Source organism: Lutra lutra, chromosome 14, assembly GCF_902655055.1.
Source record: "Lutra lutra chromosome 14, mLutLut1.2, whole genome shotgun sequence".
Lineage (NCBI taxonomy): Eukaryota > Metazoa > Chordata > Mammalia > Carnivora > Mustelidae > Lutra > Lutra lutra.
In genome coordinates, this window is record NC_062291.1 from 58909236 (window position 1) to 58935821 (window position 26586).

The 26586-nt window shown below is 52.7% G+C and overlaps 1 protein-coding gene across 8 annotated transcripts; it reads right to left on the reverse strand.

Moving 5' to 3' along the window:
* Window positions 1–5: 5 nt before the first annotated feature.
* HPS1 (HPS1 biogenesis of lysosomal organelles complex 3 subunit 1) lies at window positions 6–24916 on the reverse strand. Of its 8 annotated transcripts, none has more exons than XM_047702463.1 (20): window positions 24862–24916; window positions 23285–23396; window positions 21803–21910; window positions 16780–16917; window positions 16428–16570; window positions 16048–16156; window positions 13719–13879; window positions 13135–13237; window positions 12454–12552; window positions 12277–12346; window positions 9955–10010; window positions 8559–8726; window positions 8284–8463; window positions 7225–7286; window positions 6554–6688; window positions 6411–6476; window positions 5229–5373; window positions 3051–3164; window positions 1194–1276; window positions 6–710 (listed from the first exon to the last, which is right to left on the reverse strand). In XM_047702463.1, exons 3-20 carry the CDS (start codon window positions 21908–21910, stop codon window positions 548–550), a joined length of 2103 nt encoding a protein of 700 aa, XP_047558419.1. In that variant the 5' UTR covers window positions 23285–23396; window positions 24862–24916; the 3' UTR covers window positions 6–547. The 8 variants fall into 8 exon arrangements, with proteins under 8 accessions (XP_047558419.1, XP_047558422.1, XP_047558423.1 ...); XM_047702466.1 differs by having other exon boundaries at window positions 23285–23397; window positions 24866–24881; XM_047702467.1 differs by having other exon boundaries at window positions 23285–23387; window positions 24862–24880.
* Between the last annotated feature and the right edge of the window lie 1670 nt (window positions 24917–26586).

Below are 26586 nucleotides of genomic sequence, written 5' to 3' on the forward strand. Positions count from 1 at the left end.
TGTTTGGCTGGAACAGCAACGACCACAGCGGGCGTTTATTGAGCTCACACTGCGGGCCGGGCCACCCTCCCAGCCATGCTGAGAGGTCGGTGCCAGCCCTCCGAAGGCAGGGAATGGGGTGCAGGTGTGGGAGACCCGCCCTGAGCTGCAGAGAGGAAGGGGCACAGTGGGAACTCCCATCCAGCCAAGGCAGCACCCTGCATTTGGGGAGGGAACCAGCTTCCTGAGGAAGCTCTTTCTCCACTCCAAGGAGCCTAAAGGAGGGATCTTCGGACACCTGCAGGCACTGGGGACTCCCTGTCTCCTGGGGATAAAGGGAGAGGCAGCTCTGAAAGCAGGTGCCCCAGGTCTACCCTCACAGCCCCTGTTGTTTTAAGGAGAACAAGGGACCCTTCCCACCTCCCTCCTCCTCCAAAGAGAATTTGGGAGTTTGGTACCTGGAAGGGAGCCTAGTCTAGATGGTTTCTTTAAGAGACCCAGGGGGCTGTTCCACCCCTGGTGGCTTTTCTGCATGGGGACCAGGGGTGCACACCCGGGCTGCGCTGGCCTAGAGCACAGGGAGGCAGGAGGTCTCCCACAGGTGCCGGGCCAGCTCGCCGGCCTGCTGTACCAGCACGTCCGTGGGGATGACCGACAGGTGGAGGGTCAGCAGCTCGTGGCACTTTACGGCCTCAGCGGGGTGTCCCTTGCTATAGTAGCGCAGGAGCTTCCTGGAGAAAGGGGGGACAGGACTCAGGAACGAGGCCACAGCAGCCTTCCTGGACACAGGCGTCCCCGTACCCTCTGGCCCAGCATGGGCACTGTCACCTGGCGAGGCCCCAGCACCTGGCCAGCGAAGCCTTCCCACCCAACTGCACGAGGCATGGCCCCGGGGCCGCATACTCCACCCCTCTGGGTTCCCATTCCTGCGCAGGGTCTGCCAACGGCCATGTCCGAGCCACGGGAAGCCACAGAGCAGGTGGGGAAGGCCGAGGGCCCAGCACGGACGCCGGCGGGACGCGAGCGGCCAGAGACGGGTAGAAACCGGGTGTGCGACCACCCACCCTCTCTCGCTGAACACGGGGCTGGGCAGCAAAGAGCTCCCACTGAGGGCTTCCTGGGGGACTTTCCTGAAGGATGAGCTGCTCCTCAGTGGGGGAGGGGCACTTGTCGGGGTGCCCCCTGTTCCCTGCAGCCTTGTGAACCACGGTCACCTGTAGTAGTCTCCTCCCAGCACGCCGAAGGACGCGGAGTCATCCGAGAGGACGGGCACCTCTATCAGCTGCAGTTTGTACCCCTGCGGGAGAGGAGGAAGCTCTTACACGGGGCGGTGGTGGTGTGCTGCAGAGATCACGAGCCTGAGTCGGACACGAAGTTCAAGGCCTGGCTCAGCCCGCGTGGTGGCTGCTTGCTGCTTGGGCCTCTTCCTACCTCGTTTTCACATCTCAACTGTGAAGTGGGACTAAGAGTAACCTCCCAGCGGATACTGGAGATGACGTATGTCAAGTTCTGAGTGTGTGGCTGGTGCACGTGGGGAGGCTCTCACTCCCCTCAGTGCACGGACCTGAGTCAGGGACCTGCACGAGCTCGGGACGGCTGCCGGGAGCGTGACTCTGGGAGGTGGCCTTGCAGGGTTTTGAAGGGCTGGGCATTGTCAAAAGGCCCAAGTCTGTGCTGTGAAAGTGACCACAGTCTCCAGGGCAGGATGAGGAGGAGAAGGCGGCACCTGGGGGGCTCAGTCATTAAGCATCTGCCTTTGGCTCAGGTCATGATCCCAGGGTCCTGGAATTAAGCCCCACATCGGGCTCCCTGCTCAGTGAGGACTCTGCTTCTCCCTCTGCACCCCCACCCCCATTTATGCTCTCTTGCTCTGCTCTCTCTCAAACAAATAAATATAATCTTAAAAAAAGGATAAGGAGGAGAAGGGAATTAAGATGCACTGGGCAGCCACTGTGTGTTGGGCACGATCATGGGATCGTCTCCACGCTCACGTGGGCACCGTGGGGCCCGTCCTGCAGACGAGGAGGTGTGCTCAGAGGGCCTGGTGGCTGCCCAGGATGGCACAGGTGCAGGCAGCCTCCACAGCTGGCTCTGCCCCCCACAGCCCTACTTCAGTCTGTCCCTCTGTTGGGCCAGCCACACACACAGAAGCTAAGGTAAAGGTTGTACACACATCCCAGGCTTGGAGCATAGATGGGAGCCTGTTGGCCAGGAGAGCTGAGCTTGGGTTCCGGCTGTTTCATTTATGACCTTGGTGGCCCTGGCCATGGAATTTGATCTCCACGCATCAGTGTCTCTCTCTGTAAAATGGGGCTAATAACACCCACCCCAACCATAGCACGGGCTCGGGGGACGGGAGGTTGTGAGAGACCCAGGAAGGAGCCTGCACTCTCGAAGGTGCTGGCTGTCACTCTTGTGGCAGAGTGAAGAAGGGCTGGTGCCAGGAGTGGGAGAGGGCAGGGTCCAGTGGGGGTGGAGGGGGCGTGAGGGGCAGAAGGAATGGAGAGAGCAGGAACACTGACTCCGAATGACAAGTGAGGAGATACCAAAGAGAAACAGGAAAGAAAGAGAAGAGAGAGAGAGAAATAGTCCTGTGCTTACACTGGGGTAACTGTGAGGGCTAGAGAGGGAAGTATTGGGCCAGGAGGCCGGACTGTCCTCTTCACCTTGGGCAGGTTGCTTAACTGCTCTGAACCTCAGTTTATCTGAACCTCAGGCCTTTCCAGAGGGAGCGACAGCGTGCCATGCTCTGTAAGGGCGGCCGGCCACACAGAAGCATGCGTGAGGAGCCATTCTCACCGGGCACGCATCCATGTGTTCATGTGCGACCTGGATGCTGCCTTGAGTGACAGCATGAGTCATTCAGACAGCTGCTGGAGGGTCACACAGCGCCCCTGAACACGGGACCTCTGAGGTCTGGGTCCCAACGGCTGTGGCTCCCTGTCAGCTCCACTAGGGACGAGAAGAGATGAAGAGACAGACTGAACACAGTGCAGAAGAAAGGGATCCCGGAGTGAGCAGAGAGGAAAGCATTTTGGGACGGTCCTGTCCCGGGACCTGGCTGCACCCACCATCTCGTTCTCGAACCACAGGAAGTAGGAGAAGCAGAAGTCGCCCTCCCGGAAGAGTAGCGTGGTGTAGCCTTTCTGCAGGTATCTGCGTGCCAGCCGGATCAGAGCCCAGACCTGGGGGACAGGGGGACAACGTGCTCGTGGCAGCCCCGACAGCCTCCCAGGGCCTGCGGGGTTGGCTCTCTCCTCACAGTAGGCCCTGGGCTCAGGCTCCTGCCGCGGGAAGAAAAGCACTCGGAGGAGGAGCTTCTGGAAGGCCAGCGCTGCTCTGGCTTGCCTGTTTCCTTAGTGCAGAGGCATGGCCTAGATCAGAGTGTGAGCTCAGAAACAAATCATTATCGGGTGGGTGGGTGGACTACCTGCCCCCCCCCTTACTACAACAATAAAATATACATAAAAATACTTCACTTAACTTTACCATGCACAGAAGCCACAAATTAGTAAACTGATCATTCAGCCCAGAAAACAGCCAAGCATGTGATTAGTTAACAGGAGATGAGGGTGTGGCCACCTGGAAACCCTTTCTGCTGTCCAGGGCCACCTGCCCACCTGGTCCCCTCCAGGGCTGGGCATCTGGCATAGCTTCCACACCAGGAAGGTGCTGCGGGGCATGTGAACACAGAGGAGCCTAAGCCAGGCATGTCCTCTGCTCCAGGGTAAAGTCCCAGCCAGGGCTCACCAAGAGGTCCGATAGAAACACAGTGACCGAGGGACCATGTGCGGTGGATCCCCTGGGTGACATTCTCTTGCCTAATCAAGGACTTCCTGGTGCTACCTGTGACCTGCCCAAGGGAGGACAGCAGGGACAGCCTGACTCCTCCATTTCCTGGGCTGGAAAAGGTCTGATGAGCTCTTGCACCAAAGAGCTTTGTGGAAGGCATGCATGATTCACAGCCAACCTGGCCACAGCGTCATGTCTAATTACATCTGCAAACACGTCTGTGGATTTGCTGTATTTTCAGGAAAGCAATCTGACCATGTGTATCAATAACCTTGGAAACATTCCTACCATTTGACTTAGTAATTCCATTTCTGGGAATCCATATTGAGAAAATAATCAGATGAGGACAAAGATGGATGCACGAAAGTATGTGCTGCAGAATTATTCATGACTGTGAGAGCCTGGAAACACTCTAACTGTCTAACATTGGGGAAATGGCTAAGGAAATTATGTTACAGCCACATGATGGACTATTGTGGACTTGTTAAAAATCACGTTGATAAAGAATTAATGACATGAGGAAATGCATCAGATAGAAAGCGAAAACGTGGGTAAACACAATTGCACCTACAGAATGATCCATGACTATGACTGATGGCAAAAACCGCACAGAAAAACAAAGCAAAGAAATGCAGCCAGAGAACCGCAAGGATCTCCCGACAGATGGCTGGGAGGCCGGTACCAGCAACTGTTTCCTGAGTTCTGTCTCTTTTCTGTGCCACGTACCAAGCTCTCACACATCTGTAATCATTGCCACGCGTGGACGTCAACAGTGTCAGTAGCCTCCTTCACAGATGAGCACACGGACACTCAGACCATGTAATGCCCTGGGCCACACGGCCAGGGAAAAGGCAGAGCCCAACCCACCTTCTGTCTTCCTCCTGACTTTACCTATTAGCATATGCTTTATCGAGATGAACCTACCTAATTTATGTTTATACCATGCTACCTACTACATAGAAATACACTAGTTTGCCACGAAAGAGTCTGTTAAAGAGAATACAAGAACCCCCAGAGAATGTTTCTTTAGTGCGAACCACCTAGTGTTAAATCCTGTATCCAAACTGAACGACCTTGCGTTTCTTCTTTCCATTTGAATTCATTCAACAAATACTTATTGGGATTTATTTATGCCAAGCACAATGTCAGGGCCTGGCCGCTGCCCCAATTGACCTCACTGCCCAGACATGCTCCTTCGGGCACATTAGAAGACACCCAGGAAGGTGCCCCCCACACCGACTGAGGCCCATGTGGCCCTGGGTGCCAAGGGTGGAAGCCTGCAGACCAGCTGGGTGCAGACACCGACAGAAGAGTACAGTAAGGGTTAAGGTGGGGTGGGCCCAAGGCCTCAGGGGAGCTCCTGGGGGGGTGAGGCATCAGTCTTTTCTGGATAGGGGTCAGGCCAGCACATCTTGTCTGACAGGGGTGAAGAGTTACCTGGGCCAGGCAATGGTTACCTTGGTTCTGATGAATGTGGCCAACGGCCCCCTGCCCAGCTCCGATGAAATCCTTTTACTGCTGCTGAGGGAAGGGGCCACCATCTGGCCAGTCGTGCGATCCACGTAGATGAAATGTACCAAGCCTGGGAAGTCTTCTAGGTAGGTGAAGGTCGGGGTTAAGGTGAAAGCCAGGGACCAAGGCGGGGGTAACTCTGTCCTCCACCTAGGCTTCCGGCAAGGCTAAGCAGTAGAGTCCGGAGGCCAGGCCTGCTGTGCCCACCTGTCCCCATAGCTGCCATGCCAGCCAACCCCCTAGGGTCCCTGTTTTCCCAGATCTCTTTACCTCTGAACCCCCAACACTGTGAAATTCTATGAAGCAAGTACAATGGATCCCTTGACACTAGCACATCTAACCTGGGGGTTTCTAGACCCAACAGGCATAGTGAGTGTTCCTATTTTATCATTTTCATGAGGGATGAGTTTACATCACATACACGGTGAGGCTGGTGGGACAGCAGAGCTACCCCTCTGATAAATGAGCCTAGCTGACTGCCTAGCCCACACCCCTAGGCGTGGTTTTGCTCATCTCTCCACACTTCACCTCGTGAAGCTGGAAGGTTCCCACTGGAGAGGGAACAGCCAACATGGCAGGGTGGCGGCTAAACAGGGCCTCTATTACCCTTTCACCTGCATACTGAGATCTCAACACAGAAAAAGCTGCTTTATATAAAGCTACAGGGAAAATCAGTATTCGATAGAACTAGTATTCCATAGTAAATGGTCAGACAGGTCTTGGACAGCGGTTTTTAAACGGATAAACATTTTTGGTGCAGGCCTTCTCAGAACCTTCACATCCCACTGTGTTCTGTGACTCCTAAGGAGGACATGGCCTCTCTAACCCACCTGACCCCAGGACCCCTGCCCCTCCTGGAATACCTGTTACCACTTTGCTGGCCAGACAATGTCAACATAAACAATCCCCAAAGCCTTTAGGAAGTCCCTGTGGGACAGCAGGGATTTGGGAACTTTCAGTCCTGGAGCATTCCTACAGACAAGACACCTGTGACAGTATCTCCTATTCTTCAGAGAAAAGATGCTGAGCTGGTGGAACATATCTGTTCCTTCCTGAAAGCCCGCACTCCGACAGAGTGGGTAGGTGCGGGGGACAGACGGACATCAGGGGCTCAGGCAGGAGGATATGACACCATGGTGACGTTCCTCCTACTCTTCACCAACAAGAAGTCCTTCCAGTCCATCAGCTTCTCTCTGTCAGGGAAGCAGGGAGGCGGGTGTGGTGTGGCTCCTGGTCCAGCTACGGGGCGGGAGGGGGCGCCCACACTTACTGCATGATGGTCTGGACCTGGTCCTGTAGCTGCTGGGGCAGATGGGGGCCCCCCCGGCCTGGAGCCGTGCTCAGGAAGCTGAGACGGTAGATGGCACAAAGCTGTCGCTTCACCTTGCTGCAGGCCTGGAGCAGCCTGGGAGAAGAGAGCATGACAGCGGGAAGGGCCCTGGAGGGGGGCTGTCTGCATGTGTGCTGAAGACACACTCCTACAACCCCACCGGACTTCATCCTCGGGTCAGGACCACCTGACCGGTGACAGACACAGCTGCTGAAGCACACCCTTGCCCTCAGAGATTCAGGAGGAAGCTTCCCGCTTTTCCCCTACCATGGTATGCAGTACTTGGGTGGAAGCTCCTGGAATCTTGCCCCCACCCCCCGCCGCCACAGTTTATTTTATAGGGAAATGAGGGAAAGTGCACCCTTCAGGGCTGAGGCTGGGCGGGAACCTAAGTCCCTACCCCACGTTAAGTCCTCAAGGCCCCCTCTTCCACCTGCAGCCCCCCTGCCTCCCAGCCCCTCTCCAGTATCTGCAGGTGGGACTCTGCTCTCTGGGAAGCCCCTGGCCCTCCTCAGTGCCTTCCTGAGCATCCTTTCCCTCTTGGCCTGGAGGAACCTGCCCCTCTGTCCAAATGACTCCCCCCGCACCCATCCTCAGAGCCCACCACTCACTCCTGAGATGATCCGGGTTCGCTCCTGGAGAAAGCCTTGCTCTTAAACTCCAGCCAGGTGCTCTGTAGGACACGGGACAGGTTGGCTTCGCGCTGACGGCCCCACAGTGAGGTCTCGGGGGGAAGCCTGTGATGTCGGGCTCTGGGAAGGACCCACACCTCTCATCTGCTTCAGTATTTAGGCTCAGCTGCCCTCACGCAGTCCGAGCCGGCTTTCCGGCAGGTCCCCCAGCTCTCTGCGCCCCACCATACACCCCACCATACACACCAGTGGGTATTTCTTTAAAGAGCAGTTTCTGTGTGGCAAGCAGGGGCTCACTGCCTAGTGGCATAGACGCGTGAACTAAAGCTGTCAGAGGGACAGGCGAGTGCCCCGAACAGAAGCAGACATGGGGCAGGCACTGGCGTGTGAAGATGGGGCCCGGCGAGAGCCGTAAAGGGGGACCGTGCGCCCCACCCCCACGCTCACTGCACAATCTGGGTCCATCTGGGTCCGAGCTTCACTCACTCCCTCCGTCTCCTCCAACCCTTCTTCTCATTTTCAGATGCCCATGTACGGCAGCCACAGTGAATTTCGGGTCCTCGGACCCAAGCACCACCAGCTGCTTCCCAGTGACCTACCCCTCCTGAACTCCTGCTAGGCTCCTGGCAGAGATGGCGTTTCTACCGTCTAGGCCTCTCCCGGTCTCATCTCCCACCTGAGGTGGGGGTGGGCATCCCGCACATCGGCGCGAGCTGCCACACCAGGAGGGATGCCGAAGGCAGGCCGCTGGCCTTCACGGCGGCCTAGAGTCAGGCTCTGGTCCTGCCATCTGCCTGCCAGTAATCTCAGCTCTGGTTTCCTCACATAAAACATAGGAAATTGAACTCGTGTTCTACCAAACTCACATCAAAATGCTCTGAAAATACCGTCACATTTCTGTTATCAGTTCATGATGGGGAAAACAAGGATCATGGGCCCATGATGGGGCTCCCCTCCCCAGTGTGAGCAGAACAGACCCTGCCGCCCCGGCCCTGCCTCCTCTCCCAGAGGCCACCATACCTGGGACCCAGGTCTCACCTGAATCTCTTGCCCCCTGCGATTCTTGACAAACTTGTCCATCCTCTGACGCAGGTCCCCCATGAGGGGGTGGGACCGCAGGGTGCTCCCGGCCTCTTGCCCCTCCTTGAGCTTCTTCTCCAGCAGGGAAAACCCGTCCAGCAGCTGGTACAGGACGAGAGCCAGGGGGGTGCTGGGGCCCTACAGGAAGCATCGCAGAGCGGGATGAACAGCGGAAGCCTGCAGGGAGGTGTCCCGGCTGGGGCACTGCTGAGGGAGGTGGGGGTCGCTCCCACCTTGGTCAGGAGCACCATGTTGATGCCTGGCCACAGGGGCAGACAGTATGCAGTGTGGGGCACCATGGGGCAGTGGCTCTCCTTGATGCTGGCATCCAGGAAGATCCTTCTGGGGCCGGAAGCTACTGGGGAGGGTGGGACCAGCACCTGGAGGGTGTCTTCAGCTATCTGTGGAGAAGAAGAGCTGTCTGTGGGAGGGCTCCAGTGGGAGCCACTCAGCCTCTGCCTCATGCACCGACCATGGTCGCCCATTCACTGTCTTCCCTGTGAACCATGGGGGTAGACACTTTCGCTCCAAGCAACCCAGCTCTTCAACCCCTGTGCTCTGTTACCACGGCCCCAGCAGCTCCAGGACCGCTCTTGCTGGTCTCCCTGTGTCCTTGGAGCCATTCAACCCAGAGTCAGGACTGGATGGCAAGCAGGGGCCGTGGGGAACAGGACCTGGGGAGGGAGGTAGAAAAGAGACTAAAAGGGCAGGAACGGTTGGGGGTTGGGGGAGCTCCCTCCCAGGCCTTCACTGGGCCGAAGGCCTGTCGATAACGCCGTCATTCTACCCATCCTCAGAGCATCCAGACTGCTGGTCTCATGGTGGAAACTGAGGCGTGGGAGGACTAAATGAGCAAGAATCCAGCCTTACTAAATAAGTAAGAAAGGCTTTAGTGGGAAAAAGTAGAGAACTGAGGAAATCACCAGAGATGTCACTAGACCTTGGCACTGCAGTCTTATTGTTCTAGAACAGCCCAAAACCTAGCAACAATGTACTAGTTGTTTGGGAATCCGCTAAAATAAGTAATAGAGGCACGTGACGGACTCTTAACCCTTAAAGACCAGCACGGAGTAAACGGAAAAACGCTTAAGGAAAACAGTGTAATGAAGGACATTAGGATTCAAACTTGGTAAAAGAAAAAAAAACATGTAGTATGTAAATATACATATACACGTGTATACGTCCATATGTGAACATAAAGTCAGAGGGAAGACAGGAGGAAACATCCCAAAATATTAATAGTAATTAACATCTGGACAAAGGATTAAGACTGACTGAGTTATTTTCATTGCTTTTCATACTTTCGTATTTCCCAATTTTTCTACAATGAATATACTTACTTTCTAATTGAAAAAGTCATCACCAATTAAGCTGGACTTTCAGTCCCAACAACAGTGAGGAGGGTGGGAGTCCTCCGGAGTTGAGGTCACCCTTCGCCCACCACCTGCCCCCCGGCCCCGGCCTCTGGGACGAGCTCTGTCCCTGCACTGAACAGCCCTGAGGTGGCAGCAGGAGGGCTGGCCCTGTGTGGAGTTACAGGGAGGAGACACCTTGGAGTCCCCAGGGCCTACCGCAGCATCTCAAATCAGCCGGTGCCTATGGACCCTCCCTCCCCCAGGAGCTGCTCACCTGGACCTGGGGAGCATCCGTGGGTGGGGTGCCCTCATCCAGCCAGACAGTGCTACCTACAGGACACACGGGCCATTAAGAGAACATAAATACCGTAAACGCCTGAACAATGGCCCAGCAGCGGGTCAGAAGGGGAGGGTGCGGCAGAGAACCTGGCGGGGGTGAGGGCACGTAGCAGGGGCTGGAGCCGCCCTGCCCTGCTCATCGGACCCCAGGCTGGAAGTGCAGGGTGTGCTCTGCAGTCCCCGAGCAGCCTGTGGAAGAGACACTTCCCCCAAGGCCAGCTGCTGGGTGTGGGCTCCTGACGATGTACCCGAAAGGGGCGAGGTGGGGCATGGCCCTTCTTGGCCCCCCTGAATACCCTCTCACTCCTTCCGTTTCTTCCCGTCTACCACAGTGCCTCTTCCCCAGGAGGCAGCACACTTACTCAATCAGCAAACTTCTACTGAGCACCCACTAAGCGCAGGGAACGCAGCGGCCTCCCTTTCCCAGAAAACCTACTGAGCCCACTACGGATCTGAAATATTACCTGTTTGTAATAATACAGTGCTCCCTTATATTTCATTGCAGATGGCTATCATTTGTAATCATGTTTCTCTAGGGAAGCCCGTTTCCATGTTCTGAACACCCGATTTACAAATGAACGAGTCCGACTCAAGCCATTTGTAAGTGGTGAGTTCCAGGCACTGTGAAATGGCATTATTTACAGCTCGGAGGCATAGAAACTAACCACTGAGAAAGAGGCCAGCAGGAAGGTTGTGATGGACGAGGAGAGCGAGTAGTTACAAGAAAAAGGAACTTTAGTGACCACCCCAAAGCGGTGTCTCCTTCTGTGTTCTGGACTCACGGGGAACTTAGAGACCAGAGGGCAGCTATGGACCCTGGGCCCAGAGGAATGTGCAAGGCTACAGGAGCTGGTGTGGGCTCTGGGGGATCCCAGGCTCCTTGAAGCCCATCCACAGAATTACAGTTAAGAACATCTAACCCGGGGCGCCTGGGTGGCTCAGTGGGTTAAGCCACTGCCTTCGGCTCAGGTCATGATCTCAGGGTCCTGTGATCGAGTCCCGCATTGGGCTCTCTGATCAGCGGAGAGCCTGCTTCCCTCTCTCTCTCTGCCTGCCTCTGCCTACTTGTGATCTCTGTCAAAAAATTAAATAAAATCTTAAAAAAAAAAAAAAAAAGAACATCTAACCCACTCGTTTCCAGCTGTGGCTGCACGTGAGACCTTTTGAAAATCCCGATGGCCAGGCCACATTCCAGATCAATTAAGTCCAAATCCCTGGCACTAGCAGGCCTGGTTTCAGTAGTTTTTAAAGACCCCTAAGTAAGCCCACAGTGTAACAGGGCTTCGAACCACTGTGCTAACCTGAATCTGTGCACAGGGCCGGTTCCCACTCTGATGCTCGCCGGCCTCACTGGGCCAGTTTCTAGAAGCATTCACACCTGGGTCCCAGCCCGCAGAATGTACCTTCACCCTCTGGCTGAAGCCACCTGGTGGGCTCCCAAGTGCAGCTAGGGTTAAGAACCACTGGCTTAAGGACACCACACAGTAAACTCCTTTCAAAACTCAGTCCCCGAGGGGCACCTGGGTGGCTCAATGGGTTAAGGCCTCTGCCTTCGGCTCGGGTCATGATCTCAGGGTCCTGGGATCGAGCCCCAAGTCGGGCTCTCTGCTCAGTGGAGAGCCTGCTTCCTCCTCTCTCTCTCTCTCTGCCTGCCTCTCTGCCTACATGTGATCTCTGTCAAATAAATAAATAAAATCTTTAAAAAAAAAAAAAAACTCAGTCCCCGAGAAGTGTCTTCTCCTAAAATCCTGGCCTTCCTCTGTTAGGTGATGGGAACCACACGATCCTTCCTTCTCCCTAAGAACTTCAGAGGTAAACGTGATGCCCACCCAGAGGGACAGCAACAGTACAGATTCTGGCTTATCTTTGTTCTCGGCAATGTTGTCTATTCATTAGCAAGATTTTGAATATTTTCCGTTTCTTTTTACTGTTTACCCACTCACATCTTCTGGAAAAAAAAAGTAAGGTATAGAAATTAAATATGTACATTTTAAATCATTATACTTGAAATGAAATGATTATTAATTTTAGTTACTTATTAATTGATTACCAAAAAGGGGCAGAAATTACACCTATGGGAGACAAAATTTTAAATGAAATCTGCTTGTCACACAGAATCATTTCCGGGGCCGCGCTTTCATCCAGGCTGGAGCTGGGGGTGGTGCAGGGCAGCACCCTGCGCTCTGGGAATCCCGGTGTCTGTATCTGGGCTCCCCCCACCCACGCCTGCCGCCCTCCTGCTCCTCCCACGTCTCACCTGAGCTCTGCTCTCCGGGGGAAGGAGCGGGCGTGAAGTACTCCTCAGGGAGGGAGAAGCTGTCGGTCTCCTGGAAGGGAGAAGAGGGCATCTTGGGCTGAGGGCTGGGAGAGCCTCTCCTGAGGGGCTCGGCCCTGGGCCCCCCACCCCTCCACGCAGCAGGCGCACAGCACACACAGTTGCCTCGGAACTCCTCCTGGCCCGGGCTGTGGAGGCAGGGCTCCGGGCTTGCTGCACTGGGATGCTCTGGCTGCTCCTGGGCTTCCGGGGAGAAGGCTGTCACGGGCAAGGGAAACCTAGTTAGAGCAACTCTGATCTGCTCCTCCCCTCCCCCATTGGATCCCAGCTCTTCCACCTACAGCCCTCCCACCCTGGTGCCTCCTGCTACCATGCGGCCTTGGGTGGGCGTCCTCACTTCCCACCGAGGTTTCAGTTCCAGGTGGCCTAGTCTTTCTCCAGAACCACTGAAATGTCCGAACTTCCAACACAGTGGTAACCAAACTGCCACTGACAATGGGGTCAGCGTGGGCGAGGACAGTGGCTAGCACCCACCAAGCACCCCAGGCATGGCTGGGCTCTAGTAAGCTGTCCCCTTTACTCCTCCAAACAACCCTTGTCCCAGTGCACAGAAAAGGGAACTGAGGCCTAGAGTGGCAAGGACTCCAGAAATCTGCTCTTTTCACTGACTAAACCACATCATTGTAGAATTCCTGTTACATCTGAAAACAGCAGGGAGTCAAGGCCTATAGCACCCCCGCTGGCCTAGAACTGTGATGCCGAAACATAGCCTCCCCAGGGAGCCCGCCCAGCACACTCCAGACTGGGTTTGGGAGCTTCCCCAGTGAGCCGGCCCAAGACCTGAGGGTCGTCATCCTCCGCTGTGCTCTCGCTGGGGTAGAGATCCTGGACCAGGAGGATGAGGGCAAGAAGGTCAGCCGGGCGCAGGGAGCTGGCACTGTGGCTGCAGAGAGAGCAGGCGGCTGTCAGTGCACACTGGCGCCCCCTGTAGGTAACAGTGGGCGCGGGGCAGGCAGGTTAAGGGAGTTTAGAGTCCCTGCTCTCAAGGAATTTATGAACGTGTCAGCTGGCTTCATCCTTCTTGAAGAAAGGCAAGGTACAAATAAAATTAATCAGTTCATTAATTTTTGAAATAAAACTCGTTATGTTAAAGAAAAAAAACAAACAAACACCCATGAGAAACCACCGGGGACCAGTTACAGCCCATGGGGAAGTTCTAGAATTCAGATTCAGAGACAGTGTTCCAGGAAGACCTAATTCAGAGAAGGGAATGAGCTAAGAGGGCCAAGAATGAAAGAGTTAAGGAGGCTTCAGGGAAGCGACATGTCTTGAAGGTCTTCTTGGCTGGGGAGGTGGTGCTTTTTCAGCTGGGGGTTGGGGGAAAGTTAGGGTTCTGGGCCTCTGCTGCCGGGACCAGGGCTCACCTGGAGTAGAAGGCCAGCAGCTTGGAGTGCACGAGCAGAAAGGCGTGCAGGGCCTCCTCGCCGGCCCTCTCGGGGCTGGAGTTGACAGCCTGGATGACATACCGCTCCAGGGCCTCTATGCACAGCTCACAGAGCTGAGGGTGAATCAGCCGTTCCACAGCCTAGAGGGCAGGGAAAGGAAGCCATGTCACTGACCATCCACCCCTGCTCCAGGCCCGGGCTGGTGGGTCTCCTCACTCCATCCATGCTGAATGCACACTACGTGCCAGACACTAGGGAATAGGGTGACTCGGGTCAGCTTTCCTGGGCATATGGTCCAGTCACTAGACTCTAGGGGGTGAGACAGACAATATGCAAGGAAAGAGACAAGAGAAACGTCAACTCTAGTAAGTGCTGTGTAAGAAACACCTGGTACTGACCAGCACCTACTTGGGTAGGGTGTCCTTGGAAAGTGTCCTTGAGGAAGTGACCTCTCAACTGATCTCTAAAGAACAAGAAATCCTAACAGACAGAGTGGAGGGGGAGAATCCTGTAAGCCGAGAAAAGAGCATATGCAAAGGCCCTGAGGTGGGAAGAGTCTGGAGCAGTGCTGTCCAACTAATATAGAAGGAAAGCCCTAGGAATAATTTAAAATTTGCTAGTAGCTACATTTAAAAAGTAGAAAGAAATAGGTGAAATTAATTTTAATGATTTATTTTACCTAATATACTTAAAATCTTATCATTTCAACATACAATATAGAAGCATTATTAATGGCATGTTTGACACTCTGTTTTTATACTAAGTCACCAAAATTCAGAGTATATTCTATATGTGTAGCATAACTCAATTTGGGCAAACTGGACTTCAAATGTTCAATAGCCAAATGTAGCTAACGACTACCGAACCTCACAGAATTAAATGTCCAGTGCACCTGAAAGGGAAAGAAGTCCCGGGGGGCCAGGCCACAGTGAGAAAGGGCAGAAGTTGCATGAGACGAGGTGGGGGTGAGTCCCACAGCGGCAGGTCATCCAGGGCCTGGTCGGTTCTGGAAGAAGTGTGGATTTTATCTTAACTGCACAGGCCACCTCCTACAAGAAGACTTTCCTGATGTCTCAGAGAGAGCTGACCGTGGCATCCCTTGCACCATCATGGATTTGGATGGGAAACCAATATGGCAGCACCTCGGATGCTTGGTTGTATTTTCAGACGTATGTGTACAGCTGACTTCCTCTCAAGGGCAGCGACAGTGTCTTTACTCTCTGTTCCCAGGGCCTGGCATACTCTTCGCATGTAGTAGGAACTGTACATTTCTCAGAGGAGTAAGTGAGCAGCGTGTGCACACGAATCCTTCAGATCTATTTTCCAGTTCACTAATTCTCTTTCTAGTTATGTCTCATCCACGATTTAACCCATCCTTTGAGGTTTTTATTTTAACAATTGTTTTTATTTCTAAAATACCTATATGGGTTCTCAACTAGCTTTAAAGTCTTTAAATATTTCAGAGTTATTTTACGTTCTGGACTGAATAATCCCAGTATATCAAGCTCCTAGGGGTCTAAATCTATTGGTGATTGGTTTTCCTCTCACTCGTGCTGGCTTGTATCCTGGTGCATCTGTCAGTTGTGAGCTGCTGTTTGCTGCTCCGAACCTGTCCTCTAAGGCAGGAGCTTTCAAAGTGCAGTTCCGGGACCAGCATCATCAGCTCACCAGTGAACTCGTCAGAAATGCAAATTCTAGAATCTCCACACCACCGCCCCCCCATGGGAAAAGTGAGGCCCCACAACCCTTCTCTCACAAGCGGTCCAGATGATTCGGATGTACCCCGAGGGTGAGAACTGCCCCTAGGGAGGAAATCTGTGTTTGTCTCCACAGGGAGCCAGAAGCGGTACTGCAGGGACCCCCTGAGCTCCTCCGTGGGAGTTTGACCTGGGAGTCTCGGGCTCAGCTCTGCAGCTGCTGAGGGCCTAAGTCAGTGTGCCGGTGGCGGTGTTACCATCATCTGCACTCGGGCCATCTTCCCTGTAGGGCTGTTTATTTTTCACTATTTTCCACGCTAGTTTCAGTTCAATATAATTTCTTGGGGAGGAGGGGGCAGTCAGAATGGAGGGAGCTAGCTTCAGAATTTCCATAATTTACTGTGAGCCCCAAATTGTGTTAAAATGTCTGTTTTATTGTAGAGAACCCCACCAGAGCATCTAACCCACCATGCGGCCACAAACAGCAACCTTCTAAAGGTAAGAGTCTGAGGGTCTGTCGTGACCTCACTTGTGATGGGGCAGTGGTGTGTCTCCTCAACCCTCTGACCTGGCACCCCTGGGGCCTGAGGCCTCCCGTGCCCAGTAGTCACCTCCACGGCGAAGCACTGCTCCTGCTCCCGCAGGCGCCCGTACGTCCACAGCAGGCTCTGGAAGTGCTCCCACACCCGGACTCGCTGCTCAAGGTCAGGGGGCCGCAGCCTGGGGGCGGAGCAGGAGAGACCCTGAGAAAGCTGCCTGTGCCCACCATCCACCAAAGGAGCAGAGTTACCGCCAGGGCTGGGCAGGCTCCTGCCACTTGAGGCGACAAGTGGGAGAGCCCTCTGAGCATGGGAGGGCTGTCCAGGCGGCGCCGTGGCCCTGGAGCGGGACGGGCACAGAACCGGGAGGCAGGCGCCCGAGTAAACCACTTCACGTCTCGGTTTCCCTCACACACGGACACAGGACACAAAGTCAGCCAGAGTGGACTCACTCCTTTTGGATGAGCTGGCCGTCCACGGTGACCAGCCCGAAGTGCACCTCGAACAGGTACTTGAGCACACACAGCTTCTGCCGTAGGTCGCCCTCGCCCTCCGTGCGGTCTCCGTTGATGGCAATGAAAAGGCATTCTCCAAACTGCAGGCCGAGGGGGCTGGGGTCAGCCAGCCCCGGGGATCCCTCACCTGGCCTGATCCCGAAGGAGAGTGAGGGGAGGCCTAGATCCCCGGGGAATCTGATAGAGTGGTTTCTGCTTTCTAAGGGAATCTGAAATTCAAGGGAAAGGCTCATGGACGGCCCGTGGCGATGAGGGAAGAGGAACATGGGCCCCGGGGCTACACACTCACCAGGTGAAGGACATACAGATAGTTGCCATTTTCCGTCGAAAAACAGGTGTATGTATCTGAGAGCTTCTCCAGCATGGTCATGGAGGAGATGATGATCGGGGCCAGGAGGGTGCTGAGCTGGTCCTCCAGGGCGGGAAGCTGCAAGACGGAAGAAAGTAACACCGCTTAGAGTGCCAGACCCTGGCGACAAAAGGAATGGACAAGACCCAGGCCTCGCTAGCAAGGGTGTCCCTTGTTTTAGACCTGCCTAGAAGGTACGACCGTCCTGACAGGGAAGCGGGGCAAGAGGAGACTGCCCCCAGCACCCTGGTGGTAGTTAGAAGAGGCTGGGAAGGATCAGCCAGGTACCTGTGCCCTTCTGGCTCTGAATCCAGAAGGAAACATTAAGGACTCAGGCCATCTCCACAGTGCAATGCGGGGGGCATTTAATGGAGAACTGGCCAACTTTGAGGAAGTTCCCTACGTGTCCCTGAGTCCGTGCTTTTTGTTACACTTGGTCTACCTTGGGGGAACATATCCTAAGGACAACGATCAGGGATAGGGCAAAGGCAAACACACAAAGATGCTCACTACAGCATAATTTACAGCAGCAAGTGACTGCAAGAACTGGAAATGCCCAGTGCCAGGGAAACAGTTAAATAAGTAACAGCTCAGCTAAATGAAGAAAGAATGTGAAGCCGCCTAAAATACTGGAAGTTTCAAGGACATGGAAAATTCCTCTGATGTTACCTTAAAAAAAAAAAACCGCTGAGAACAGTATTTTAAAATACATAGAAAAAACAAAGTATTGAAAAAATATTTAAAAAGTCAGTGTAACACCGTTAAAGGTATTCCTTCTGGCCGAGAGAGTAGGAGAGACCCCCCCCCCAATTTTTTTATGCTTCTGTACCGTCCCGATTTCCATAACAAGCCAACCTTCACTTTTACAGGCTCTTCCTCCAGCCATTTTCTCTGCCCTCCAAAATCAGGAGCAAAACAAAGAGAACCAAAGAGAAACTGGACAAAGCTGCTGAAAATCTGCAGATAAAACTGGCATAAAGCCAGCAGAATGGGCACCCCCCAAACCCTCCTCACTGGAAGGGGAAGAAAGGAGAACAGCTGCCCTTCCCCACGCTGATCTGGGGAGACTTGACCGAAATATGGAGAGAGCTGAATCCCGACTTTGAGCTTGTGAAATCTGAAAGGAGAAGAGTTTGACATGAGGAAGTGGAGACGCAACGTGGGGAGCTTGGGGTGTAGGAAAAGAATAAATGAAACAAGATGGGATCGGGAGGGAGACAAACCATAAGAGACTCTTAATCTCTCAAAACAAACTGAGGGTGGCCGGGGGAGAGAGGTGTGGAGAGGGTGGTTGGGTGATGGACATTGGGGAGGGTATGTGCTATGGTGAGTGCTTGAAGTGTGTAAACCTGGCGATTCACAGACCTGTACCCCTGGGGCTAATAATACATAATATGTTTATAAGAAAATTAAAAAAAATCATAAAAAAAAAAAAGAAGAAAGGAGAGGAGTAAGACCTTGCCTTGAAAAGAAAAACACGCACCTAACCAGGGGCAATGAGCAGCATTTGGAGCAGGAGGCAGCGCTGCAGGACGGATTTCCTTCCAACTCTGCTCAGGAACAGAGGTGGGTCCCGCTAGCTGTGGCTCCTGGGCCCCAGATCAGATGGCCCCTTTTCTGACCACCTTGGCCACCCTGCCCCCATCACTTCCCACCCCACACGGTCTAACTTCTTTGGCGCATTTAACATTCCCTGAACTCATGTGTTTCTTTGCACCCCGTTCACTCTCTGTCCTCCCTCTGTAGCCCTAACTTCCACGAGAGCAGGATCCTGTCGCTGTGTTCACTGCTTCACCCCAAGAGGCTGGCGCATAGTAGGTTCTCAATTAATATTGTTGAATGAATATCCCTCCACAGAGCCAAACGTTTGTTGAATTACTCATGTGCCACAATTTTCTTGAACTGCCACTAACAGATTATGGTAAGAGAAAGTTGCTTAAAAATCTGGATTATGTACAGCAACTCGTTTTTAAAGGAGTGGCTTTTCCTGCAGGTGTAGTGAGATTTTTTTTTTTTAAAGGTTGGGGAAGATGAAAATACTTGGTGTAGGCAGAGTGCAAAGGAATTACTATTACTTGGAATTATAAAGTGGTGCATTATCTCTGAATGGCTTTTGAATCAATGTTTCTATTTATAGGAAATTATCCGAAGGAAATAATGAGATGTGGGATCAAATTCAAGCATAAGTGTTCCCTGCAGCAACAGTTTTAGTCAACGAGAAGCAATATACGTGCCCAGTATGGGAAAAATGGTCGGATAAATGATACATTTATTTATACACTGGGATATAATGCTTCCACTAAGATTTGTGCTTTTGAGAATATTTAACAAAAAAGAATAATGCTTTTGATATAATGGAAAGTGGAAAAACAGAAAATAAAACTGTAAATGTGGTACGATCCCAACTACATATAAAAGATAAAGACCCAAAGGAAATACATAGAAGAGCTAATGGCTCTGGTACTAGAATTATGGGTCATTTAAAAACCATTTCTCTGTATTTCCAAATTTCCTACAATTAATTCATGTTATTTATAGAATCAGGAAAAAAATAGCGTTGTGTACATAAAAATAAAACTTTAAAGGCATTTTTTTCTTTACAGTAATCACTTAGGAAGTGAAAAAAAAAATTAGGATTTTGTTCCCTTACGAGGTTTTTAATAAAAAGGAAGATAAACACGATCAGATAACTTGCTTCTTTTGTTTTATTCATTCATTCACCGATATACTTAGTGCCTTTCTGTTCATGTTACGGCAGGTTCTGGGGATACAGAGGTCTATTGACAGTTGGCTTCTTCAGCTAACCTGATTGAAATAGTAGGTTAAGAACGAAAATATTTAAAAATTCTTTAAAAAAACTATATGCATTGGGGCACCTGGGTGGCTCAGTCGGTTAAGCGTTTAACTCTCAATTTCAGCTCAGATCATGATCTCAGGGTCCCAAGATTGAGCCCCATGTCAGGCTCTGCCTGAGATTCTCTCCATCTTCCTCTCCCTCTGTCCCCTCCCGACTTGAATTCTCTCTCTCTTCAAAAAAGAAAAATACTGTATGTATTGACTGCTAAAAATAAAAGAGCCTAATAGACCAGTTTATTAGCTTAAAGGAAACCACTAAACGTCATGATCTCTGATATCTTTATTCCTAAAGACGGGGACAAGAATAGTGGGGATGTTGGGCAGATTAAGCTGCTGAAGTGGAACTGGCTGAGCGGTGATTACACCCAGCAGAGCGAGAAGGGGCCAGGCAAGCCACCTGTCGGGGCTGCTGCGGAAGTGCCAGGATGCTTTCTACTGCTTTCCCTGCAAATATGTTTAACTCCATATTCATCTGGAAAAAGTTTTCAAAATAAATCACTCCTTTCAAATGTAGAGTAGAAATTATGAGTGAAAATGAAGACTATCTCCATGCCGTAATTTTTCAGGATTACCCTGGATGTCTACGTGCAGAAGATAAACCTTAATCCATACTTGACATCATATACAAAAATTCAAAGAGGATCATTAGACCTAATATAAAAGCTAAAAAAAAAGAGACCTAATATAAAAAAAAAGCTTAAAAAAAGCATATATATACATATATATACATATATATGTATATATATATATAAAACTTCTAGAAGAAAATACAGAGAAAACTCTCGGATCTTGGGTTGGACAAAGATTATCAGAATGAAAAACGTTTGCTCTTTACAAAATACTGGTTAATGGATGTGAATAGAACACACAGACTGGAAAAAAATATTTGCAAAACACCGAATAAAGGATTGCACCCAAACTACGTAACACTCTCAAAACTCATTAAGAATAGTAAGAAATAACCTACCCAATAAAAAGACGGGCAAAATGTGAACCAACTTCAACTCAAGAAGACACAGAGGGAAAATAAATACATGAAATGATGTCAAAATCATCAGCCAATAGGACATGAAAATTATGACAATGAGACCCAGGAGATGCCTATTAAAATGGCTAAAATTATAAAGACCACAGCAAGTGTTAGCAAGGTTATGGAAGTAGAACTCTCATATGTGAGTAGGGGGCTCTGGTGTGCTGCGACCCCTCTGGCAAAATCTGGCAGTTTCTTACAAAGTTTCACATGCACCTCCATGATCTAGCCCTTCTGTGCTAGGCATTTACAAGAAAAGTGAAAGGTGAAGTCCACAGAGAGACCTGCACATGAACGTCCACATCTGCTTTATCGGGAAAAGTCAAAAGCGGGACACAGTTACCATCAACAGGTACCCAGATACACAAGCCATGGCTTGTCGATACCCGATGACCCCCTGCTCAACCGTCAGAAGGACGACACTACCGACACACGCTACATCATGGGTAAATCTCAAAATTATGCTGACAGAAAGAAGCTACCCCAAAACCACTTGGAGTAAATACTACATGACTTCATTTACATAAAAACCTACAGAATACAAACTCCTCCATTGGGACTGAAAGCAGACTGGTGATGGCCCAGGCTGGGGGGAGGGTAGCGTGTGGTCACAAACTTCTGTGATGAACAATATGTTTACGTTATTGATTGTGACAGAAGCACAGGTGTGTGTGTGTGTGTGTCCGCGAGCGCACGCGCACGCACGTATCTCCAACTGCCCTTTGAGAGCGTTTGGTGTACAGTAAGTCCATTATACCCTAATGTAGGCTTTAAAAGACCGATGGGTTAAGTTTATGCTACATTTTTTAGGGAGAGGAAATGAGGACACCAAATTTCTCTGTTGTGTGATTAAAACTCTACCCCCTCCTCCGGCTCTCGTTTAGTCCGAGGAGCCCTGGTAGAGTAGGGGTGAGGTCACCAACTCGAGAGGACCAAGAGGCCAACTGCTGATGATGAGCAGCTGGGTGTGCAGGAGCCCGGACCGCACGTACAGCCCCGGGGGGGGGGCAGGTTCTCCCGCCGCCTGGTACTTCTGGGCTGTTGTTCCCACCCATGCCCCGCTGGCCCGGCACTCACCTCCTCTCCCTCAAACGCAAACTTCCGCCGTAGACTGTCTGCAAACTCCTCGTCTGTCCAGTAGAAGAGGACCTCTGCACCTTCTGTGGCCACCAAGACACACTTCATCTGTCAGGGAGAAGCAAGGGCAAGGTCACCTCCCAGCCTCTTTATCCAGAAGCTCAGCCTGAGTAACGAAGAGGATAAGAACCCCAGCCAATACTCACTGAGCCCCCACAGGGCACCAGGCCCCACGGCAGGGGCCTTCCTGCTGTTATTTTGTCACACCCTCAAAACCACCTAAGGATGTAGGAATCTTTAGTTACTCCCACTTTCTAGAGCAGGACTCAGCACAGCTCGGAGCCCCTGAGATCAAAAACCAGGCCTAAGGCCGGGGCTCTTGCTTCTGTGTTTTCTCGCGCCTCTCACCAGAGCATCAGACACATACGGGCCTACCTGCACCAAACCTACGGAAGGACCCCGCTCCTGACCAGGACGGAGGATCAACCGCCCAGGAGGACAGGCAGTGTAGTGGCTCGTGGCCGTCGGTGCCTGGTCTAGATGGAGGGAGGCTAGCGCACCTCCCTTCGGGCAGTTCAGAAATGTTTCTCCCCGAGGCAAAAACAGCTCCAGAAGACAAGCTTCAAAGCCCCCAGGAGTGGGTTCAGCATGACATAACTTCCTTTGTGAGCTCCTTCTGCTCTGGGGGGAAACAGGCTGCCTAACCTTGTCCACAGCTCATTCTCACACTCCCGTAGCTGCTGCTTCCTCAGCCACACCCACTAGTGCCTTTGGCCCCCCAAAACTGCCCGTCCCACCACCCACGCGTTCTGTGTCACACATATTAATGCCTGATTATACAAAATGTGTTTCATTATCCATCAGTGGGGAGCTTCTTGAGCCAGAGTGTCCCACACTGTGCCTTTCATTCCGGGGGCCAGCAGGACATCCATCCTCTCAACCCTGGGGAAGCCTGACCAAGCCAGGGGAGGCCAGAGCTCTCCAGCCATCTGCTTGTGGCCGAATAAAGGGCAGGCAGGGGCTTCTCATCTTCTCATGCCCCTTAGTGTGCCACGTGGACAAGATTACGTTGTATGTGTGCCAAGATGTGACCATGACCAGAAAACTCTGCTCCAACTGCCCCATGAGTGGATGTCCAGTTTCAAACAGGATCATAGCATCTTGAGGTCTTGGACTCAGTGACACTCTTCAGAATCCCCTAGCGCTCAGCTTGGTGGCACTTACTGAATTCCTCCCCAGTTTCCTGTGGGTTTATCAACTCTAACTCTGAGCCCCTGGCCTCAAGGTAGTTCCTCCAAAATGAACAAAGAACGTAGCCTGTTCCCATGGAACTGCTAAATACCAGGCGGAGAAGGGGGAGAGCAACGGAGTGTGAAGCAGTCCACTGCCTGCTCTGGTGGGTACTGCCCACTGCCCCGGAGCAGCCCTGGAGGGGGTACTGTCTGCCTCTGTTCTGCCCCCAGGTCAGGCAGGATCACCTACCTTGGCAAGGAGCACCGCGAAGCCCCCAGCCAGCCAGAGGTTCTGAAAGGGCTGCAGCAGACTCGATGACCAGCTCACGCAGAGAAGCGGAGCATCTCAGGTCCTGCAAATGCTTATAACACACAGAAGTCATGAGGGCCAGCAGAGCCTCTCATCTGCCTGCTGCCCATTTCTGGGAGGACAAGCTGGTGAAGGGCTCAGAGGTCAAATGTCTCTCTCTGGCCCCTAGGGAGTCTCCTCAGAACATACACTCCACAGCCAGGAGGTGCAGGGTGCCCTGTATCCCATCCACCCCCATCCTCTCGCCACTGAGAACACGAACCCGGCCAGCACAGTCCTCTGGGCATAGCAGGCACCCACAACCATTAATTCCTGCCTACTGTTTCCTTCCAGGCACCCTCATTTTACCACGGGTCACTCAGACCTCTGGTGTGGTCAGCAAACCCGCTCTGAGCAGCCCCAAGGGGCTTGAGGCTGCACAGCACATCCAGCCCCACAGGGAAGCGGTCCCAGGAGAAGGGAGGGGATGATGAAGTAAACCAAAACAAAAGGCACCAGAGACCAGGTTCTAGTTTTGAGATGGCTAAGGCACTTAAACCCCTGCGTCTCAAACCCCTGCTCTACCTCCCTACAGGGTTGTAGGGAAAGACAGAATAACCAGGCTGGAAGCCCTTAGCAAACTCTGCTTTCTTACATGAAGTGGGCTTACTTTCCCTTGTTCCCCAGCTTCCCTTTGTCAAATAACAGGTGAACTAAACTGGCTCCAGAATTATTCACATTGGGATGATTAAAGGCAGAACAGCATAAAGCTGTAAACTAACTAGGAAACCCAACCCTGTAAGCAAGTAAGAGGCAAGAAAGGAGAGTGGGAGCTCAGCATCTTTTGCAGCGGAACTGAGACTTGCTACATCAGCGGCATAACCGGCCTTAATGACATATTCCCAGAAAAGTGGAAATGCTTTTCAGCGGACATTAGGTTCTACTGTTTTATTCCAAATGACTGTTGGAAAGCGAACCATGCCGGTGTCATTTTGTGATTTCCCTGTTCCCTTTTCTATCCTGCTCCGAAGTGGTAACACAGGCCTCACTGGAGCTCCAGATGGCGCGGGCCCAATGTGGGTAAGAGCCCCGGCCCCATTTTCACCGCCTTCCCCACCAAACCGCCCTCGGGCCGCCGCGCCGGTCTCCCAGCAGCTCTGTCTCGGGGTGCTCTGGCCCCTGCTGGGCTGGAGGACCCGGGAGAGAGATTCCGCGGGGCGCCCGCGCAACGGCAGCCTTCCATGTGCCCCGCACTCCACAGTGTCCGCAGCCGCCCGCAAGCCCCCGCGAAGCTCACAGCTTCCCTGGGAAGAGGGCCCGGCTGGGGGTGCCCGCCCCACTCCGTGGCTGCAGAAACTTTGGCTCCGAGAGGTGAAGCGGCGGGACCCAGGCCAGAAGGGCGGGGTCCGTGCGGCCGGGGCGTGGTCGGCCTCCACTTTCCGGAGGGCCGCGCGGGCAGGAGGGGCGCTCAAGAAGTCCGGCCGCCCACGGAGGGGCCGCGGGCAGCCGCGCTCGGAAGGAGGGCGAGGACCACGTACCGGCGGCGGCAGCACTACACCGCCCAGCAGCCTGTGCCCCCGACGCGCTTCCGGGTGCGATCACGTGACCTCTCGCGTCACCGCCCCGCGCGGGAAGGGGCTGGAAGCGGGTGCGGGGTCCGCGGGTTCGAGCCCAGCCTCTGCCCGGCGTCGCGTGTTTCCGCTGGGGCCCTTCGCTCCGCTCGCCCTCCCCGCCCTGTGAGCAGGGACTCCTTCAGTTCCACGGCCGCATTCTTCCCGTCGTCCAGGAGCTCGCGGAGGCCTGCGGAGTTGGGGGCTGCTGCCCGCAGCGGTCAGGTGCACCTGCCTGGGCGCCACCCCCCGCCCCGCCACCACGCGGGCGATTCCCCACCGAGGCACTAGGGACATGTCGGTTTTCACCGCGCTTCACACAGGGGGAAAGCAAGGCCCAGGAAGAAGAAATAATTTGCAGAGGGCCCGAGCCGGGATCAGAGTCCAGGACTCCTGGCTCCCGCGCGGCTCTTTCCCACCCTTTGGCTTTACCTGCTAAACTGCAGTTCCCCTTCGAGAGCTGCCCCAAGGTGACTTGATTTCCGTGGCCTGGGGAGAAGACAGCCCGCAACAGGGCGGGCTGTCCCCACAGTGCCAACGCTGGAATTCTCTATAAAGATTCTCAATCCATCTGGGAGGAGGGCTGCACATTAGGGGCTTTGTTTAGAACCTGTGCTTTCAAGATTTTCTTAAATTGTGTTATTTAGAGTGGCTGAAGTGTGGGGTTGCTGATGAAGGATATGGAAGGGAGTAAATTCCCTCCCAGGTCACCCCTAACCCTTGGTGACTTGGTGCTGCCTGGGGGCTTTGGGCGAGGCTCAGCAGGGGATGAGTTGTGGGGACTGGTGGGACCCGGCAGATTGCACACCCCCTGGGGAAAGACAGGGTCCCAGAATTCATGCCCCCATCACCTGCAGACAAAACAAGCAACTCTTCCCTTCCCCCCTCCAACTGGTCCCTCCCTCCCTTAGGGCTCACCTTCCAAAGACCCATCTGCTCCACAGGCCTGCTGTAGGCATCGCTCTCTGCAGCCCACACTTGTGATTGGTCTGTCCGCTCTTCATCCTGCTGTTTTCAGTCACCTTGCTTCCTCTGTCGGACTCTTCATAAGCACGAGTTTTCAGTGGTTGAATAAATTCCATCAGATGGGTATGCTGCCATTCTTCCCTCGACTGTTAGTAGTTGCCAGTTCCCACCATCATAGTAGGAGGGTCCCAAGGCTCCACATCTGCGTCAACACTTGTTATTGTCTGTTTTTACTTAGCCATCCTAGTGGGTGTGAAGTGATAGCTCCTGATTTCGATTTGTGTTTTCCTAATGACCTATGGTGTTCAGCATCTGTTCATGTGCTTTTTGGCCATTTGTATACCTTCTTTCAAGAAACGGCCATTCAATTCATTTGCCCATTTTAAATTAATTGTCTTTTTATTATCCAATTGTAAGAGTTCTTTATATACTCTGGATACAAGTCCCTTAGTAGATCTATGGTTTACAATTTTTTTCTCCCATTATGTGGTTTGGTTTTTTGCTCTCTAAATGGTATCACTTCTGGCACAAATGTTTTCAACTATGATTTAACCCAATATACCCAGTTATAATTCTATCCAGGCTTTTGTGTCAACATAAGTTTTTATTTTACTTGGGTAAATATTTAGGAGTAGGAGAGTGGGGCTGCATGATAAGTAGCTCTATGGTACGAACTGTAGGGTAAAG